This window comes from Acomys minous, assembly GCF_964271855.1.
Source record: "Acomys minous genome assembly, chromosome: 16".
Taxonomy (NCBI): Eukaryota; Metazoa; Chordata; class Mammalia; order Rodentia; family Muridae; genus Acomys; species Acomys minous.
The window spans coordinates 35,419,863-35,441,572 of NC_140498.1; the positions used below are offsets into that span (position 1 = coordinate 35,419,863).

Genomic DNA, 21,710 nt, shown 5'->3' on the forward strand with positions numbered 1-21,710 from the left:
TTTTTTGTTTTTTCCATTCTGCTCTTTCTAGAACCTGGCATAGTGCTGAGGTCAAAGGATTCCCCCCCTCTCCATGTCACCATCTTTAATTAGCGTCAATGCTGCTGAAGTTCCTTCGGACACCAAACCCTGAAAAGCCCTGTATTTCTGTGTTTCTATTCACCCCTTTTAATCCTCTACCACTTACAATGGGATTCTGGAGGCCCAGGGATGTTGAGCGATATGCACAGTACCACAGAACCATGGGGTAGAAGCGATGAGACCTGATGGAGGGCATCAGTCTCCGAGACTCCATAGGCCTGAGGAAGCCAGAGCAGGCATCTTCCTGAAAAGCCGTATTTCTGTGTTTCCATTCACCTCTTTTAATCCTCTACCACTTACAATGGGATTCTGGAGGTCCAGGGATGTTGAGCGATATGCACAGTACCACAGAACCAGGGAGGTGTCAGTCTCTGAGACTCCATAGGCCTGGGGGAAGCCGGAGCAGGCATCTTCCAGCACTGCCAGTGGTTTTCCAACATGAAGGTGGAAGGATGGATAGCTACACTTACTCTCTTCTCCCTTTGAACAGAGTGATGGTTTCTTTACTTGTAAGTCCCTAGGAGGTCTAGAAGACTCTGAAATCCAAAAAGCCACAACTTGCCCTCACTGCTGTACATGTCAGAGCTGTGATAGCATGTAGGGAACCATCGCACCCCACTTCTGTCCTGTGTCAGCCTAAAGGGACCAGCAACCTGCCCAGCCTCCTCCTCAGACAGATTCCCACTGATCTCCTGTCTTCCTTTCCTTGCTCATCCGCCTAGTGACCTCGGATCCTCTGCCCTGAGGAAGTGATGAGCAGTGCCACTGAGGAGATGAGAAACCTTGGTGGAAACACACAGGGCCCCTTTGCACCCACACACCTAGGCTTTCCCTAAAACTCTCATTGCTAACAGGACCCTTCCAACACCCTGAACTGGCACATCTGGAGTTAACTGGCTGGCTCACTGGCATTTGAAACACCTTTTCTAATTGCTGTCTCTGCCCAGTGATACCCAGCATCTATTATATAAAAAACCCTCAAGCCAATTCCTTTCCTCCTTTTCCTCCCCTCAGACAGCAGCAGGTGTGTTTCTTGAATGAGAATTCTCTTTTTTTTTTCCCAAATGAGTTTCTAGTCAATTAGCTACAAATGTGTTCTCTCTGTGAGTTTGTATGAATATATATATATATATATATATATATATATATATATATATATATATATATATATATATATATATATAAAGATAAATAAATCCATGTACTCATTTGGTTATTTAAACAAAAATTCCAATGTGCTAATTTTTGTTGTTTTATTTTGCTTGTCTGTTTTGGTTTTTTGACACAGGATTTCTCTGTTTAGCCCTTGCTATCCTGGAACTCGCTCTGTAGACCAGCCTTGGCCTTGAACTCACAAAGATCTGCCTGTCTCTGCCTCCTGAGTGCTTGGATTAAAGGATAAAGAAATGAAAGTGTTTTTTTAAACCAATGTAGTAACCGTTGCAACCACTGTGTTTTAAAAAATTAGCATCTCTCTTTCTCCTCTTTCTTCACTCTCCCAAATATCTCCTCCATAGACCACAGAGAAAACAGGTCAAAAGTATCTAAAAATCTCTAGTCCACAGCATACTCAGCCTTATTTTTAAAGCATTTTAACTATATCCCTCTCGTGCCAGTGCTCTCTGGTCTTCTACAGCCTTTGTTGCATAGGCAGCACCGGTCTGCGATGGCTTATCTGACAGTTCTAATTTACCTTCTACTCGTTATTGCACTCAACTTTAAAATTTTAAACCCTCCTGTTGTTTGAAAAAGATCTTGAAGAACAAAGCTCAGAAACTTAGGTTAGCAATTCCTAGAAGGTGGATAAAGTAAGTGAGTTTTCTTTTTGTCTGTTTGGGCTTAAATGAGGAATTGAGGTTCACGGTTCTGCAATGGGGCTGATCGCCAGAAGAGCATTTCTGTGCCTCTCAACTCCGCCTGGCTTCCTCCTTTACTACTCATGTCTGCAGGATTTCCTCAGTTGATGTCTCTTTGCTGTGGATTTGGGGGGTGGGGTGGGGTGGGGATCCTTCAACATTAAGCCTAGTTCAGGATGATTGAGAACTGATTTTCAATGACCTTTTCCTCTCAGCTCCTTTCCCAGCTTTAATCAGAAGGAGCCATGCCAGGCTGCACACAGTACCACCTGGATTTCTATACCCTCAAGAGCCCTCTGCCCCTGAAAGTGGAGGAACCTAGGCAGGCTCCAGGCTGAGGAGCTTAAAGGGAAGGAGGGGCCAGTCATATGGTGTCAGCTTCAAGGGTGGTGTTGCTGGGCTTTGTCCCTCAATGCACAGCGGACTCTGCAAATCTAGGTGCCATTCTTCGCTCTTAGCCTCTGTGACATCAGATGCCTGTGTCCTGGGGCACATACTGAGTTCCAGCAACAGGCTGCTCTTCGTGGGTTTATTCTGAGAAAACAGCATGCTGGCAATCGTTAATGCTCTGTAGCGTAGGTCACATGCCATCCAGTGATCTGGCAGCTCACTAAATAATGGCTCTCTTATGAGAGAGAAAAAGAGAGAGACAGGGAGAGGGAGGGAGGGACAGGAGAGGAAGACAGGAAGAGACTATAAATGTGTGTCTATCTGTGGATGCTCTAGGACTACCTTGGAGGTTGGTCCCTGCCCTCCACCTTGCTTGAGATGGATCTCCTGGTTATTTTCCCATTGTTTACACCCAGCTAGCTTCTCTACCAGCTTCTGGGGGTGCTCCTGGTTTCTGTCCTCCCATCTCCCCATAGGATCGCTGATATTCTATGCACTTGCTCTACATGCCAATGGGTTGTATAGACTGCTTGGGCAGTAAGTCCTTTTACCCACTGGGCCATCTTCCTAGCCCATGATTTATTTATTTATTTATTCTTAAAAACTTCCCTCTGACACGAATACTATTGGCACCTTAAATTGTAAGTGACGGCACTGAGGTCGCCAGAGGTAAGACAGGCTTGCTCAATGTTGCACATTTAGCTGATAGGGTTCCACTTACAGCTTCAGACAGTCTGGCTCCAGTATCAGTGCTCTTGGGTGTTTTTTTTTTCCCTTGCTATGGAGGGGGTTGATTCTGCCTGGTCCCATGCCAAGCACTCACAGACATAATTGCACATGTCTTCTCAAGAGCTCGGTTTGCTCAGCCTTTTGTGAGGCATATGCCCACATCAAATAACTGGTGCCTGAAAGAGCCAGGCAAAGCATTTTCCTCACTGGACAGACGCTTAGTCTGTTCTCCACTCAGGGTTACCAAAATGATGAGAACAGAGTCAGGTCTCTGCCCTCACAGAGCTCAGCAATGGAAGCAGATGTTAGTTAACCCAACAAGTCCATGAGCATCGACATTTCAAAGTTTGGTGAAAGGCAGGGAGAGGAGGGCAAAGTAGGTATCTATCGAGCTGGTGTGGAGGGTGAGATACAGAAGGGAGCCTGTCTCCCTGTGCTTGAGCTAAGATGGGAGCCACCACCTCCAGGAGGAACAGGCGATGAAGCGAAAGAGCTAAAAAGCAGCAGGGAAGCATCCTCAAGTCTAGCCTGGGAGCGCCAGAAGCAAGGCAAGCCCATGGCACTGGAACCAAGCTAGTGTGTCTGAACTGCAGACAGAAGGGAATGCCCTGTCATGAGCACAAGGCATCAGAAACTGAGCTCCATCTGCCCTGCAGTGCTGCCTTAAATCCCACCACCCTACCCAAGCCTACTCTACAGCCTCTTAGCAGAGAGATTTGCTTTTCTTGTTTCATAGAGCCACTGTCAGGAGACACTTTATCTGGACCTCGGAGGCGTGGCTTGTGGTGTGGACAGATTTAATTCTAAACATGCCTGCAAGCGCACCACCATCACTTCTTTTCAATTATGGTTGTGTCTTGTAGAGGTGTGATGTAGGTGGAAGCCCTCACAAACACGGAAGGACTTACCACATGCTATCGCTCTCAGCCTTCATACACTATCAGCCTTCATAAACGGGGCTGGTTTGGAATGATGCGTGCTCCTCTCAGCATGCTAACCAATATGTAAGGCTCGAAGCTGCCTGGCTCCTGGTAAACAAATATAGGAAATTAACTACCGTTTTGGCTTCCCTCCTCCTCCTTCCCTTTCCCCAGCTCTCAGGAGCAGAACCTGTCCGTCATGGAATCACTTCATGTGCCCCTGTCCCTCTCCTTTTGCAGGCCAGAACAAAATCTGCTTCATTCCGGGCATGGTGGGACCTATATTAGAGATGACACTTATCCCCGAGGCTGAGCTCCGGAAAGCCACCATCCCAATCTTCTTCGACATGATGCTGTGTGAATATCAAAGGAGCGGGGCTTTCAAAAAGGTAAAAAAAAAAAAAATTGACGCTGGGAGTTCATGCCAGCCTCCCTGATCCTCAGCCCATTTTCCCATAATGATACCCTCGTTCCGTCTGCCTGTGCTCCATTCAGAGGCTTCAATAGGACAGGGACATTATTCGTGTGCCCGGAACGAGCTGGCAGATCGCATTTGGTCAGTATTCTATCACAGTTCCTGCCTGAGGCCAATATGAAAATGAAAATGCACTTTCTTGCTCTGTTCTGATTCCATCCCTTCTCAGGATATGGGAATCTTACTTCCAGATCCCGTGACCGCTCCTGCCGTATCATGTTCGCTCCCAACTTTGTCTGGCACTTCATCTTCCTGAATGACTTTGAAAATCTACATTATCTAGAAGAAAATGTCCTATTAGCCAAGTGTCACATTCAGGCTGTACTTCCGCGTGGAGAGCAAATGCAGGTTAGAGGGCCTGTCGGTCAAGAGGCACTTGTGTGCACGTCAGGAACCCGGGGCTGCCTTTAGCACATCAATCAGAATCTCTGTAACATACAATAATTCTTGTGCAAGCATCTTCATCAGAAATCAGGTGTCCTAATGAATGGGGAGAGGATTGTTATCAAGGCCAAATCATTCTAGAAGTTTGGCAGGGGTCGAAAATGTCCATCCCTATAGCAGGTGTCTGTAGCATTTAGTCACCTCCTTGTTTAGGAAGGTTGGTCTCAAAGTCACAGAGAGGCTGCCTGGGCATTTCCCCTGCATTCTGATCACTTCCCAGGAGCTCTGCCCTCTCAACCACTTGGAACTCTTGCATTCTTCACCTTCACCCAGCATCTCCACCCCTTGCTTCAAACCCCATCTTGCTGCCAAATAATCTTCCTTGAAAGACTTCAACTGGATGCGTTCAGATCCTGGGTGATTTTTTGATCAAAGAACTGATGTAAAGGCACAAACAGCAGAGAAGCAACTCCTAAGCAAATGGATAATACAGATCAGATGTGCTGTGGAGAGGGACAGCAGGCCACAGGAGTGACACAGTACCACAGCATGGCTCAGGTTTGGGCCTTCCCTTCACAGTGTCTAGAGAAAAGAAGAGCTGATTACTAAGGGCAGGGCGAGGGGGGGGGGTATAATTTGGGTGCTTCTCGGTTTGGGGAGACAGAAAGAGTTATCTTTTTTTTTTTCTATTCCCAGTGTCCCTTCCCATGAAGCATCTGATTTTAATCTTACTGATGTCTAATTATGCATAGATGCAAGGTGACAATAGGAATGACTCCCCAGAAGATCACTACTAGAACAGTTTGTCTTACTGTGCGTGCAGACCAAGCCGGTGTAGCCTGGATGAGGCCCCTGCCTTCTAGACCAAGATATGGCTATCTATAAAAGGGGAGTCTTTGATGGTTGTTAGGGTCTGACAAACATTACCTTTTCAGAGTGGGTGCTGTCTGTGCACCTTGGTGCAGGTGGGAGTCCCACATTGCTAGATGTATTGTTAGGAGGTGTGTGTGTGTGTGTGTGTGTGTGTGTGTGTGTGTGTGTGTGTAATACATTTAAGTGGAGGGGGTCTTAGGTGTATGCATATAGCCCAAACTAAGTGGAGTCCCAGGCTGCTAAGCTATTCTCTCTGCTTACCTGCCCCAAAATGCACACATCTAGCAGAGCTTACAATACACAGGTTACCATGATTCCCCAAACCTATGCTCTGACCACTGTATGTCCACCCACGAGGATGATCCATGGAACACCAGTCCATCAGTATCCTTCAAGGAAGATTCTCTCCAGTGAAAGGCCTAGGGGCGCCTTTGTACATTGTAACCCTCTTGAAAACTCCTGGGATACACTAACCAGGAGCTGACCCATTGCACTACTTACAGGCCTGTTAGATTTCTCAGATGTATTCATTGGGTCATAATGTATTGTATCCATCTTCCTTGCAAATCCAACTTTAGGAAGAGCAGTTCTAAAAGGAAGAGGGACCTAGTTTGCCTTTACAGTACCACTGTAAATAGACACTCTGCATGAGGCCTGGGATGCAGTATCCACTGGTAGCTCTCCGTTCCCAGAAAGCCCAGCTTTCCCTTTGCAATTAGCCTGAGAAGAAATGAGACAGAGGAGTGCAGATGGAGAAGGGAACGCCACTTTATTCCTTGCACTGAAGCAACCTGGAAGTGACAGCCCAGAATAAGTATCTGAAGACAATTTAGGATCAACTGCCATTTAAAGGGAAATGAGTCTATGAAACCTGGGGAACCCTTGGAGGCACATGACATTAGATGAAAAGCCATCCTTGCCTTCAAAGCAGCACCTCCAGTCAGCCAACATCTTAGAAGAGGTCCTTAGCACAGGAATGCAGAAACACCCCTGTACCCTATGGCATGCAGCCTGCTAAACAAGACCTGGCGTCTGGTGACTGTCTGATTGAGACCTCATTGTAAGCGTGGCTCCCAATGGCTTCTTTACGCTCCTCCCTTATCAAAAGAGACAGAGCAATCAGGGTGACTAATGGGGCAGGTGCCCTTGTGAGAACTATCTGGAATGTTTGATGGCGGTTCAGCTGGGAGAGGCGCTAGCACAGGGGCATGGCTTTGGGCTCAGAGCAAGTGCCTGTGGAAGCTGTCCTCGGCAAAGGAGTCAGGCAAGGCTCCAATCAGCCCCCAAGCAGCCATGATTCCCCAAAAGAAAAGTGGAACCAGATTGGAGTCTAGAACACAGGAGACCTCCTGTGCAAACCAGCCTAAGTACATCATTCCCGAACAGTCTGAGAGGACAGGACCCTGAGCTCCTCGTAGAGCACCCACATCTCTTAGAGGACCAGGAAAGTGAGAGGAAAAGGAGACCACTTCAAGCTTTCTGGCCTGGAACAAATTGCCCAGCCCTTCTGTGGGCTCTTCTCTTGCTTAATTGCCTGGAGAGATCCCAGATAGCTCAGGCATCAGGCTTTGGGAAAGGCTATGCTGCTTCCTGAGGCCATGACTCTTCTGTAGAGACCAAGATTGGCTCACGGGTGGGTATTACAATGGGCTGGATGGGAATGAGGAAGGTGCTAGACTCAGGGCAGCTCAGTCTGCTGGGGGCAGGGAACTCTCTCTCTCTCTCTCTCTCTCTCTCTCTCTCCTATATAATTCCTTGTTCACTTCAAGGCCTGTTTCCTCCTCTAGCCCTCTTCATATGGGCAGTCTTCTCTCTGGCATTGCCTAGGATTAGATGCCCCCTCACTGCCTCCCTGGTATATTCAGTGAGTCTTTTGTTGGAGAGGAGATGTGAACAGGAGGGGCCTGGGCTTGGCCACAACAATGGCTGCTGTGGCTGGTGGTGCTGGTCCCCTGTAGGAGGAAAACTCCTTGTGTCCGGCCAGTGGAGTGCAGCCATAGCACTCATCCAGTGTGGTGACTTGTTTGTAAGCCTGTCTCTATACTATACCAGGAGTGCCTGCAGGCCAAAGCTGGTCCCTCAGCCCAGAACTCCCAGCAACCTATAAGTACCAGGCAGGCACTAATTGCAAATGTCAAGACCTCTATCTAAGCACTCTTCATTAAAGAATCTCCGCATAGGGAATGGTATTCCAGTGAATTTTTAAAATAATCTGTTTTGGCAATGTAGTCAAAGGCAAGAGGGCAAGAAAGTTCCAAGAAGACAGTTCTAGATGGTAGGGCTTAATCATTGCTTAAGTGACCCTCCCTGTGGTAGAAAGACTACCTCTCAGGTCACTTCTCCATGGAAGAAGGAAACAAAGGCTGCCTGGAAGATTGTGGTAGGAAAGGTGGGACCCTGGGATAGAAACTGGAGAGGCCATCTAAGGTGAGGATTATAGAATGGGACTGTACTCTAGGTGGCCTGAGGGCTGAGCCCCTAGCAAGCAGGGCAGACTAGGTTCCAGAGAGGATCGAGTTAGGAAGGAGAACGTAGCCTGTACTAACAGTATCTATCACCGTGCTTCTACACAATAGGAGCCCAACCGTTGCTGAGTGAACTAGCAGGTGAAGAGGTCAGCTCCACAGGGTCTCCTGCATCTGAATCTTGGTGTGGAGATTCCGCTGGTTCTGATCATGAATGTGAGAAAGGTCAACACATACATGTGTTCTGGGTGCTTCTTGTGCTTTGCAGCCTGAGAGACCTACTGTCTGTAAACTGAGGGAGTTTGGCTCTTTCCAGTTGATGATGATTATACCATTGCAGGTCACCAGCTTGAGCTCTTGCGGGGAATGCATGGGGTCAGTTAGAGGCCCGATCAAGAGAAGGCTACCCTGATTCCCACAGGTCTCCCCTGTCACATGACATCATCGCCTCTGATTTCCTGTCAATCCTGCCTCGACCCACCAAGCAGCATTTTGTTAACGAAGGAGTCCAAAGGCTGACGGACAGCCTCATCCTTGTTATCCCTCTTGCCAGCCAGGCATGTAATACCCTGTCCCTATTAAAGTCAGCACCAAAAATACGAGGAAGCCCGCATGGTTCCTAACCGTCAGCTCTTCTGGGCAGGGCTTTCATTAGAAAACATTTGATGGGTCCAAATGATAAACAGCTGGGATTCTGTAGGGCAGCTAGGAGAGGCAGCAGAAGGGTGAGGGAAAGCCTGGAAGGCTGGAAGAGAAGGTCCTCTCGGGAAGTTTGGGGTCCGCACCCTTGGTTTGAATTAGTTGTCACGAATCCCATGAAATCTGACTTCTGCTATTGCTAGTTATTCCCCAGCAAACACACACTTGACAGAGATGGGGCGAGGAAATGACCAAGGGACATAGCTGTGCAGCTGGAGGTGAGGACAGAATTACTTTGGATGAGACAGACTGTATTCCATGTGCTTCATAATGATGGGTGGTCCATGACAAGACTGTCACAGTGACACAGCAGAGTATGTTTGGTAAGGGTTGTAGCCCTGGGTCTGATCTAGCTCAAGCTCAGCCAGCCTTTTCAATCCAAATGGCCCGCATTTATAAAGCGGGGGCACTGTCCATCTCCCTCTGCTGCCATAGGTAAGAATTACATGAGATTATGACATCAGTAGCCAGGACAGGGATGGTGGTATCCATGGTGGTCACTGTCAACACTTACTGAGATCCCCCTGGGCCCCAAGCACCAAGCTTGGCCTCACACGCATGACTTCCCCAGTGACGTCTTACACTGCTACCACAAAGCAGGTGCTGTTTCCAACCCTCATTTAATGAATAATAAAAAAAGAGTGACATCAGAAAGATCAGCCAACTTATCGGTAGCCTCACGGCCAGGGGGAAATGTCAAAATATGACTCAAGCAATTCTTCTGATGCCAAAGCCGGTGGCCATAGGTCACCCTGAGCATGGCGCAGGATGTGTCTGTTAGAGACCTCAACTCTCCCACTCATCCTGGAAGACTCGGGAGCTGTGTGCCATCTCTGGCTCTGCCCCCTCCCTGGTACCCTGCAATTTCCCTCCCGACAGGCTCTTTTGTGACCCCGAGACAAGTGCTTATTTACCCCATCCACTGCTCTGCTCTCTAAAGAGCAGTTCATCTCACCAGGAGGAATGGTGCCTGCATTTCCCAGAGAACCACTCAAATGACGATGACAACAGCAACAACAAATGCCATTTCTCACCCAGAGCCACTTTCCAGTAGCATTAACAGCGGCATTACTGGTGATAAGGGGGTGGGGAGGGAAGCTCACGCAGTGCTTGTGAGTTTATACATGGCTGTAATGCTTTCTATAGAAGCCTCCTCTACTCCTTGTGACAGTGCGATGCCATGGATGCTGCTGGGATGCCCTTTGTATTGACAAGGGGTTGACAAGCTACAGCCACCTTGACACCTGTTTGGTAAATGCAGCTTTATGATGGCTGCTATGGCAGTGTTTCTGTGCTGTCTGCAGCTGGCTTTGCACAGTTGTGACAGAAACCATCCTGCCTGTGGGGCCTAACATTTATCCACTGGCCCATTGCAGAGAATCTTTGCCGGAGGATTTTTTGCCAGCTCACAGTATAGTTGAGTTAACCAAGGCTTAGAAGGACCTTTTCAGTATGTTAGGAGAGTGGAGGAAGGACTCAAGAAAGACCCATGGATTTGCACTTGTTGTACCACCCACAGCCAAAGTATCTGATAGAAACAACTTAAGGTTGGGAAAGTTTATTCCAGCTGATGGTTTTAGAAGGTTTCTGTCCATCATGGGAGGGCAGCTCAGTTAAAGGTGGCTGGTGTTTGACAGAGGCTGTTTATGCCTCAGTAGGCCCGGAAGAAGAGCATGATGGGAACCAAGGCCTGGACAACTCTCAGAGGCTCAGACCTAGTGACCTACTTTCACCAGCTATGCCCACCTCCATAAGCTCCCGTAGCCTCTCCAAACAGCGCCACCTACTGGGAACCAAGCATTCAACACCTGAACCTGCCGGGGACTCCAGGTTCAAACTCAATGGCCTGTTTTTATATTTATCATCTTTGGGCTTATTTCTTTATGTTCTTAATGCAGAAGATAGCCCTAAGTATCACGACTCCCCCCCGCCCCCAGCTCCTGACATTGGAAAATAATTAGTACAGATGCAAGACGCATCCTATAAGGGACATGATTCATTTGCAGACTGGCAGCCCATCCCCCTCCAGATAGCCCTGCTGCTGCGTCTCCTTTTCCCCCTTCTTCCTTCTTTCCATCCTTCCTTTTTAACAAGGGGGAATGGGAAGACTTCAGGCAAGGCTTAAATTCAGGGGCTGGCTAGCTGGCTTACCTTCCTCCCCTTCTCCTCGCCCCCTCCCTCCCTCTCCCCCCCCCCCCAAAGTCCCTGCTTCAGCTCCACTGCTTTCCCACATGCTGCATCCTCGCCCGCATGGCTTTGCTCACACCATCCCCCCACGGGGACCGCCCTTCCGCTCGTATTCACCACGGCCCTACCCCGCCGCTCAAGCCCACCTTTCTCTCATCCAGAAAATAGTCACCCACCTCTAGCGATTTACAGAAAACTCTCCTTTGTGCCTGTGCTCCATCAGCATGAGCTTTCTAGTCCTTTCTGTTGACTCCAAGTACCCTGGGTCGGGGAACAGTGACATCATATGAGTTGTAGTCAGGGAAATGTTGAATCTGTCACCTGCCTTTTTATCACCTCAAGATTCTGACCCAATGGGCTCCATCCTTGACGCATAGGAAAGGGCTGCCAAAGGGCATCCACCATTCATCTGAGGCCCACGACAGCCTCTCCTTCATCGGTAACAATAACTGATGCTTACTGGAGGCTGTGCCAGGCTGGGTGTGGCTCCTCCTCATACATTGGTGCATTCAAAACTGACTCTTGGCCTCCAGGCCTCATGGGTATTATGAAGACCAAGTGTGAAGAGCTGCATCAGGAGCCACGTAGCCCTGATGCCTTCTTACATTGGAGGCCTTTGCCAACGTCCCCTTCCTCTCTACTGGTACCAATTTCATTCATAGCAGTAAATGGGACAGGTGGACTGCATGCTTGGATGCATTCTTTGGAGTAAGTAGCAAGGCAATGCAAACTGTTTTGAGTCACAGTCTTGTAGAAGAGACACAGTAGGATGCTTCAAGAAGGCGTATTGAATGAGCCACGATTCCCACTGGGCAAAGTGCTTCTTGACGTTGGCACTGGGGAGAAAACATTCTCTGATTTCAGTGCAACAGAATTTACACAAGAATTGCAAAACCACGGAAGGACACCGGATTTCTGGTTATTCATCTGATCTCTGACTTTTGCTACTGTTACCAGTCTTGACATCCTGAGAAAATGAGATCCGCTATTTGCTTTTTATCTTATTTATATTTTCCAACAATATATTCACTGGATATAACAAAACTTCAAACTGACACACACATACATACACTCACACTGGCTAATTCTCTTTCTCTCCCTCTCTCTGTTTGTGTGTGTGTGTGTGTGTGTGTGTGTGTGTGAACACACATCAACTCATGAAAATGGAAATGCTTCCAGGGACTCAGAGTGGCATCGGGTCCATGTCTTGACTCCTCCTCTGCTTCCTTCCATGAAGCATGATGCTAAGCAGACATTCTTCCGCATCATCCTTAGCAGTATCAGACTTGCAGCATTCCCTTTCCACGTTTAGCATCAAGACTCTTGTTGCTAAGAATTCCAACAAAGCTTCAGGTTAGACTCACTGGATCAGTCTTTATGATTCCTGGGACATGAGTGTGGGAAAACACTGATAAGGTGTCAGGTAACCACATTTGGCACGAACGAGGTGTTCCAAGCCTGCTTGAGCCCTGTGGACTGAGATTAGGTTTGGTATGATCACCAGACTATGGGGAGAGGAACACAGGACTAAAATAACAGCTGCCTTAGACAATGTAGCATTGATGCAGGGCCTGTCACCCGCCTCTGTATATGCCTGGATTCCCTTCCCCTTTCATCTTCCTGCAAAATGTCTGTTTAGCTTTGCAAAGCAAGCTCAACGAAATAGTACCTGAGAAGCCATCACTCTCCCTTCTCTCTCCCTCTTATGCCACCATTTTCTAGCCCTCAACCAAAGTCCCTCCCCTCTACCCTCTGGACCCTCTTAGAATGAATCGAGTCCTGTTCAACCACGAACCCACAGGTCCAGACACTGGCGATAGGAGAAAATAGCTGTTCCCTGATGCTCTGATTCCACTAATGAATTGGCTGGTCAGGCACATGGCCTTCTAATGTTGTTATTGTTGATTTTCATCCACTTTTTCAGTTTGAAAATGAAATCATCCTCAAGCTGGACCACGAGGTGGAAGGAGGCCGAGGGGATGAGCAGTACATGCAGCTGCTGGAGTCCATGTAAGTTCAAGCTGGAGGACCAGGAATCCTGTGAATGGCCGGTGGGAGCGGGGGAGGGGGGTGGGAGCAGGGGAGGGGGGAGGGTGGGGGATGGGGATGGGAGCCGGGGATGAGGGTAGTGCTTTCCGGCGAGGTCTGGAGATGCTGGTCCTCCTGGGGAGACTTTCCCCAGAAGTGTGGAACTGAAATGAACTCTCTTGGGAGGACAGTTTACATTTCCCAGGAAGTAGTGCTGCTTTGCTATTGATGGGATGGGCCAGCTAAACGAAACATTGTGCTGCAAAGAGAAAGGAACCTGGCTGTGTGAAAACAGCCTCCTTAGATCTGAAGTATAGACTAATTACTGCCATTTTTTTTCCTCTTCCATTTTTGACGGGTTTGATTGTGAGCAGCTCACAGTGTGTGCATCTCTAGTTGGGTTTACTGTCTTGGATATATGTTTCATTGGGTTTAAGTCAGGGCATTATCAGAGGATGCTGAGCATCCTTGAAGGAGATGTCCTTCGCGGACCCCTGAAAGACTCCAGCGCCAAGTCCAGTGTATAGGAGGCGACCCTCAGCCTGACTGGACTTGCAGCCAAGACATTTTTGGTTTGTTTTTACAAATGTTAAGACATAAATCACGTATCATTCTGTCTACCCAGAGTGTACGGCTCACTGATTTAGTATGTTTATTGAACTGAGCAACCATGTAACAATTAAAATTAGAATATTTTCGTTACCCTACAAAAGGAGTCCTGTGCTCCTCAAGTGTGCCTGCCCTTTACACGTGTGTGTGTGTGTGTGTGTGTGTGTGTGTGTGTGTGTGTGTGTGTGTTGTAGCGTTATACTCCCCATTTCCTAGCCCCATGTAACCACTACCGCTTTCTCACTCTGGATTTCTCCCTTCCGGACCCATTGTTTACTCATTCCTTTTTTTTTTTTTTTCTGACCAGCTGATGGTTATTTAGGCTGTATCTGCTTTCATTAGCTCTCAGATTGGCTCTGTGAGTATAGGTAGTACCTTAGCATAGAATTTGCAGGGCCATAGGGTAACATCAGGATAAAGACTGTCAGCATTTTTAGGGGGACAAAAGACACACCAAGGCACAGCTCCATGTTCTTTTCCATTGGCCAAGCAGGAGGGCTCCTACGTCTCCACTTCCTACATCACCTGTTAACATCTGTCCCTGTCGATGACAGCCACCGTGGTGAGAGCATGCCGAGGGCCCACGTGTTCTGATCTTCACTTCCACAGTGGCTGAGGTTGTTGAGCACTTTTCTGGGAGCTTATCTTCCACACTTGTATCTTTTGGGTGGGAAAACCTTCCATTGAATCTTGGCTCCCCCACTTTGCAGCTGTATGACTCTGGGCAAATGGCACAACCCCTCTGGCCTCAGTATCCCCGTTTCTAAAGTGGAAACAATGAGCTCCTGTGGTTATTTTGTAGACTGAGTAATTAGGAAGCATCTGGCACACAGCAGGTACATGTTTAATGAATGTGCTTCAGTCCCTCGGCCTGGCTCCCAGTTCCTGTCATTGGCTGCCTGGTAATTGCCCTGCCTGAGAGGCCTTCTCTTGAGGCTTGGGAGAATGGTCCGGCATCCCAATTTCCTGTCCTCTGTGCTCACTGGGCCTCTGGTATAGCTCTGCTTTTGGACTCTTTCCTCAGCCTCTCTGAAATTTTGCCTTTCATAGCAAATACAAACAAAAGGGTTTGCTCTGGCCTCCTATCACAGTCCCCTACCCTGCCCTGCCTAGCCTGGTCAGAGCCCAGCAGGAGCCATGGAGCCCCTGGAAGCAGGGTCTCACCTCAGCCAGTCTGCCTCTGTCTGATGCTGGACATGGGTTCTTTATACACCTATATTGCAAACCAGATCCATTGGGGGAGTGTTGGGGGGACCACTGGGAGAAGTCTGACTCTCCAGGGGCAGAAATCAGTGCTTATCTTAAAGTTCTGAGAGGAGAAAAAAAAATCTAAATATTGACCAGAAGTTGCACCTCCTTTGCTCTGGCAATTTCCATTTCTATAAGCGGATGAAGCCGCGTGGCAGGCTTCAGACTACCAGCAGGGTCTGCGAAAGCCTTCCTGAGTGATTCTTTATCAAAGGAGTCCCATGGCGGTCAGGGAAATTAAAGGCAGCTCATTATTTTCCTCCTGAGACAGAGGTGTGAATGATTTTTCACACCAAATGAACCAGGCCAAACCCTGGCTGGAGTCAGGGCCTCCTCAGAATGGCCAGGGGCCCTGGGCCCTGCTCCTACCTCTGCCCTCTTTGAGCCTCAGTTTCCTTACCTACAAATTAGAGGTAAATATACAGCCCTCCCCTTGCGTGTTTCATCGGGACTGAATGGGGCGGATGGCTTGCAGGTGCTTCTCGCGATTGCTTTTCTTTCTTGGCTTCTTTTCATTTTATTTCATTAGCACAGTTGCTGATAGTGCAGGTGCCTTAGGATTCTCTTCCTACTATCATCCAAGTGGAATTGGAATGTAGTCGTTCGGAGCCCCGAGGCTGCTTGTGTTTCTCCAGTTTGGTCACCTCAGTTTCCGTGGCACTTCCTTCTAGTCTCTCATTCAGGCCCTGAGATTGCTTAGAGCCCCTCTAGACAGCATCAGTCCTGGTTCACCTTAGATGATAGATGGCACATTTGTGACTAGAATGGGGCTTTCTGCCCTATGTCAGCTACAGTTTTGAACCCGGGAGCAGGGCTTAGACATGGATGAGGCTGAATCTTAATCCCCACCTGCTTTTGCACAGTACACTAGACTGACAGAGCATCACGGTCCTCCCTACCCTCCAAGCTCTCCTCCCAAATGGATGGGATAACAAGACTCCTCCCTCTAGAGGCCTCCTGTAATTCAGGGAGGCGCCACTGTTTCAGTCCCTAAGGCCTTTGACCTGTGAACGGTGAGGTCAGCACACCCCATCTGCTGAGGGAGGAATCCTCCATGTGGCTCCACAATTCCCACAGCTTTCTTGTTGTCACTTGTGGGATTCAAAGGAGAGAGTTGTGTGACCTTGACAGGACAGTCATCAGGATCCAGTCCCAAACGCTTCACATTTCACTTATGGTTTAGGGGTCAACATAATGACTACCTTAACGAATTATGGGGGTTCAGACGGGATGAACAGTAAAACAGACTTAGCATGATGTCAGGAGAGTGGGTGGTCCTCAGTTGCACACTGGAGTTCATTTTATCTCTCTGTGGACCTCCTCTGCCCAAAGAGGACCTCCAGGTTTCTGGGTCTTGATGATCTCCAACCCCACAGTTTGTGGAACAATAGAGGTTGGTTGAGTGGGTAGATGGGTAACTGCCCAGCTCACCAATCCACAACGGTGTGAGCTGCCTTCCTGTGCACACTGAAAGGACAAAGACACCAAGGCACTCAAGACAAATCTCTTACACCCCTGGGTGGCCCAGGTCCCTGGAACACTGGAAACTAGGTGGCAGGCTCTCAGACCCCAGCCCCAGAGTCCCAAATCAGACATCATTAGAAGGGTGCTCAGATGATGTCCACACAGGCTGGAGGATCACGGGAGTGGTCCCCAATGCTGGCTAAACACTAGAATCTCCTGGACAGCCTCAGAACAAATTACAGCTGCCCCAGCCTCTAGAGGTTCTGAAGATGTGACTTAGACTGGGTGTGGCATTGTGAAAGTTCCCCCCAGACAGTCCAGCATGGTGCAGGGCCGAGAAATCTTGTTCTGGCCAAGACTGAAACCAGGCACCCCCTCTGCCTGGAGTCCCACACCGAATGCTGCCTGGAGCTGGACTGAATATCTTCAGGGTGGGGAACAGGGCTGGATGTGGCTGTCTCAGAGACGGAGGTACAGCTGCCGCTGAACCAGACAGGTGTAAATCACAGGCCGTTTGCGTTGCTCGTTGAGAGCCGGGAACAAGGGCTGTTCCTAGGGCAAGATGGATGTGTCTGCTCTGAGCCACAGTTTGAGATGTCACCTCCTTGCAGCAGCCTGGCATGGCTTCTGGAATGAAATGACCCTCCAAAGTCCTTGTGTGTGTGTGGTTTTTTTTTTTTTTTTTTTTTTTTCCCCTTTCTCCTGAGATCTCTTGGGAACTTCACTGCCCAGAGGACAATGACTAGAAACAAACCCAGTAAACAGACTGCAGTATCTGTGGGGGAAATCTCTCCCCAAACTGAACAGTGGTTGGCTTCACTCCTAAGGTCACCACTTAAACTTCCAGCTGACCTTTCAACCCTTTTCTGCCTTAATGTCCTCTTCTGTAAACACGGAGGAAGAATTGCTAGTTGTTGAAATTCCCCCAAGGGATCAACACAGCGCCTGGCACCGCACATGTGACTGAGGAGAGCTGCCATTGGAGCAGGCATGGCTCTCCGCATGTTGGTGCTGCTCCACTCCACTATCCCTACTGTAGTACTTAGCAGCTAATGGGTGTTTTAAGAATGACACAGGTAAATTTTTTATCTTAATTTTATGAAGTTGTTTTTTTTCAGTCTATGCTCTTATGTTTAAATAGAAAAACAAAACACTTCCCTCCCTTCTTCACCTGCATTCCTCACCAGAAGGGGCCATAGGTATGTGGCTGGTGTTTATTCTTCCTGACTATCCATCTTGGGACACTTTGTGGGTTCCCACACACAGTGTCGGATGATAGAAATGGCATGCCACAGCCAGGCTACTGATATTTACCGTGTGACCTCGAGCAAGTGAGGCGACCTTGCCATCCTTTAGTATGGCACACTTGTAAATCTTCCATCTCTTTAGAGCATGGTGGGACATTAGAGGAGATAATCTTTTTATGATGCTAAGAATAGCACTCAGGACGTGGTCAGCTCTGAAACAATTAACTAAATGAAAGCAAATTGTTTGAAATACTTACGCATCTCATTTGGCCATATATTTTATGGAGCTTTTTATGTAACTAATCCATTCCCTAATACTTTTTAATGGCTTTATAGAACCATGTTGTGTGAAAATACCTCAATTTGCTTAACCTTTTTCTGCTTGATGGACACTTTGGATGGTTCCAGCTGTTTCCCTATCTTTTACAATTTAAAACTCTATAAATAAACCCTGAAGGAGTCCCAGAAGTATTTCTTTAGCACAGGGAAGACTCCATGAAGTAGAGTTGTTGAATCAGAAGATATATACGTATAAAACATTGCTAGATGTTGTGAAAAATCACTTCCCAAAATAGTCACACTGCTGTACTACTACTGTGGCCATAAATTTAATAACCATGTCCCATCCTTGCACACTAGACACACATGGTATTTTTTTTTTATGTTTCCCAATCTAATAAGTATAAAAATATTTGCTGTGCTGTACGGATAGATTACTGTTTGGGTGAAGGAAATATGACAACCCCGAGCTTCAGTTCACTGGCCACTTGTGTCGCGTTACCATCAGACAAGCACACAGTTTCCCAGTGTGAACTCAGCACCCTGCTCTCCTCACAGCCTGATGGAATGCACAGCAGAGCATCCGACCATTGCCAAGTCAGTGGAGAATTTTGTGGGCTTGGTCAAAGGGCTGCTGGAGAAGTTGCTGGATTACCGGGGAGTGATGACAGACGAGAGCAAAGACAACCGTATGAGCTGCACCGTGAACCTGCTGGTGAGTGACTTCAAGGCCCCCGTGGACCAAGTTGCACCCAACATCCTACTTCGGGCTGAGCTTGGGTCTCCCTTCTGCTCACGGAAGAGAAGCAGGGCTAACCGCTGTGGACCTCAGTCAAAGGCGGTTAAAATCCCAGCTCAGCATCTATGCTCTGTGTCTTGATATTTTCTGTGCCTTGTGAAGTGGGAGCTCAGCAAGCCTCCTCTAAGGACTTCAAGTATCCCACAGAAGGAAGATAGCAGCATAACTAGTGTGTTGCATGTGCCACCTGCCACTTCTGGTGCTCTGGAAATATAAATTCTGCCCCTCCAACTCTGTTCTGTCACCCCTTCTATCCAACATGGACTCTTTTATAACAGCTTAGATATTGCCATTGATTTTTCAGAATGCCAAAGGGACTTTAAAAATCCTGACCACAGCAGAAAGGAATTCAGTACTAATAACTCCACCAAGCCTGATTTACATAAAGAGCGTGGCAAGGGGTTTTCCGGTTTCTCTTGGGAGGTTGCTGAAGAAACTTGACCTTCATCAGCCAGAGCAGGGCATGCCTGGGACAGGAGCACCCAAAATAGTAAGACAGGAGTAGTGCAAGCATCAGGCAACGTCAGACCGGTGAACACTGCCTTCCCACAGCCTGCATGGCCTGGAACGAGTCACCGGGCCCTTCTCTAAGCTGCAGGGGCCTGTGCATGCTCACGTCCCACAAGTGGCTTTTAAGTTGGCTCCAAATCTGTGAGGATATGTTTTAAATTGTCACAAGTCTAGGGCCTCCAGTATCAGGGTCCAAGGCGACTACCAATCTAAATGGCCCCCAACTGCGAAAAGATGGCTCAGCAAGTTAAAAAGCACCCCAAATGCTCTCCTAGAAGACTAGGTTCAATTCTCAACAGCCATGTCAGACTGTTCACAGACACCTGTATCTTCAGCTCTACGGGACCGTCTTTTGGCTACCCCGGGCACACATATGTGGCATACACTCATACATACAGACTCTTAAGTTAGATAAATAATAAACAAACACCTCTTCTGAACCCAGCCTAGTTAAATACACCTGTAATCCCAGGAGGTTAGTGTAGGAAGACCATGCATTTGAGACTTGCTTGAAGCTACATAGGGAGACTACCTCAAAAAACAATAACACCAAAAAAAACAAACAAACCCAAAACCCCCGAAAATTTAAACAACCACAACAACAACAAAAATAAAGAAACAACAGCCCCTAAGTTGGCACTGGGGTATCTCCCAGACAACTTTCAAGGTTAAGTGCTCTAGCTGTGGAATCACATAACTCCAGAAGGTTCTGTGCTGTCAGAACTTGGATATGCTCCTTGGTGTCTATGTTTAAGCCAGGCTGCCTTTTAAAATAGACTGCCCTGGGTCTTGACAGCCTGCTTACCACTCAGACCGGCAAATAGCTTGCTGCATCCCCTGACGTGTGATGAGGGAGACACTAGGTCTGTCTCTGTACAGTCAGGGAAGCACCCTGCGCAGCAAAGTCTTTCGAGGAGTATGTACTCAGCAAAGGAAACTTCTCTCTCCTTCTTGGGGTTTTCAGACAGTCAAGAGCAATCTCTCTCTCTCTCTCTCTCTCTCTCTCTCTCTCTCTCTCTCTCTCTCTCTCTCTCATCCCCACCTCCATATTCTCTTTCCCCAAAGTCCTGCAAAGAAAAGCACTCAATTCTGTCTTTTCCTCCCCTGACTAGAATTTCTACAAAGATAACAACCGGGAGGAGATGTACATAAGGTAAGATTTTTTTCTTTTATTTTCTTTTTTAAAAAATATTTTATTAATTTATTCATATTACATCTCAATTGTTAGCCCATCCCTTGTATCCTCCCATTCTTCCCTCCCTCTCGCTTTCCCCCGACTCCCCTCCCCTAGGTCTCCCCTTAGACTTGGTTTCTTAGCACCTGGCTTTTAGTGTTCTGATTCCTCGCGATTTCCCAAGACTTGGTGGCACCTTCTGTTTTCCCATGGTCATCACCCCCAAACTGCCTGGAGCTCTTAGACTGCCCTGTTGTCCTCCTCTGTGCATTTCCCTTAAGCTGTGTCATTTGAGCTGTGCTTTCATTTGCTTCTGCCATGAGACAGCATGGGAGATCCTCTTTAGCCCAGGAACATGGTAAGCCCGTAGCTGGCTTGCTTTGAAGAGAAGAAAGGGGGTTGGTGAGATGGCTCAGCAGGTAAAGGTGCTTGCTTCTGAGCCGCTGAAGACCCGAGTTTCATCCCTGAGACCGACATAGGGGAAGGAGTGAACTGATTCTCTCACGCTGTACTCTGACCTCCACACACGTGCTGTGACACACACACACACACACACACACACACACACACACACACACACACACTCTATGCATATATGCATGTACACATGCAAAATGGATATGATAGGAAAATAAATAAACAAATAAATGAGTAAGTAAGTAAATAAATAAATAAATAAAATGGAAAAAAAACACATGGCATATGTCTTCTTCCTGCTAAGCATTTACTAGACATTTAAGTTTATCATGAGAAGCTTTTCTGAAGGCATTAGCCTGGAACAAAAAACCTCCTTTGCCAATTTTCTCAGTAGCTCATATTTTTTCCTGCAAAAAACTATATTACTGCTATTTTTTTACTCATTATAAAAATAACAGACTTTTTTATCAAAACAAAAAACCTCATAAAATACAGACTAGCAAAACAAAATATGAAATACATTTCTAAAATACATACATATTTCAGACTTTTTATGCTTATATATATATATATACATCTAGTTTTGTATGTGTGCTATTTCTGCAAAAATGTAGTTATATTACTAATAATTTATTCCTCACTCTTTTTTACTTGACAAGATGTAGTACAGCTTCGCTTGTAATGAAACTACGAAATTTCCTTTCTAAAATATGCTGTCATTTACATAGCTAGCCCTGTATTATTGAACAGTTCGGTCGTTTCCCACATTTTTCTATAATAAACAGCAACAACGAGTTCTTGGCCACAGGCCTCTCTGTTCTCTTCCTGAGAGTCCACAGCCCCAGCGTGTCCTGTCAAAAGCTGAGCCTGTCTAGC

General features: G+C 47.4%; 1 protein-coding gene across 1 annotated transcript in view; it reads left to right on the top strand.

Annotated features, from left to right (window-relative positions):
• Positions 1-21,710, top strand: part of DOCK2 (dedicator of cytokinesis 2) — a 406,436-nt gene that overhangs the window by 345,445 nt on the left and 39,281 nt on the right. The window contains exons 33-36 of the mRNA XM_084762887.1: positions 4,217-4,365; positions 12,984-13,069; positions 18,493-18,649; positions 20,356-20,396. Coding sequence (XP_084619013.1) covers positions 4,217-4,365; positions 12,984-13,069; positions 18,493-18,649; positions 20,356-20,396 — 433 coding nt within the window. The remainder of the gene's footprint in view (positions 1-4,216; positions 4,366-12,983; positions 13,070-18,492; positions 18,650-20,355; positions 20,397-21,710) is intronic.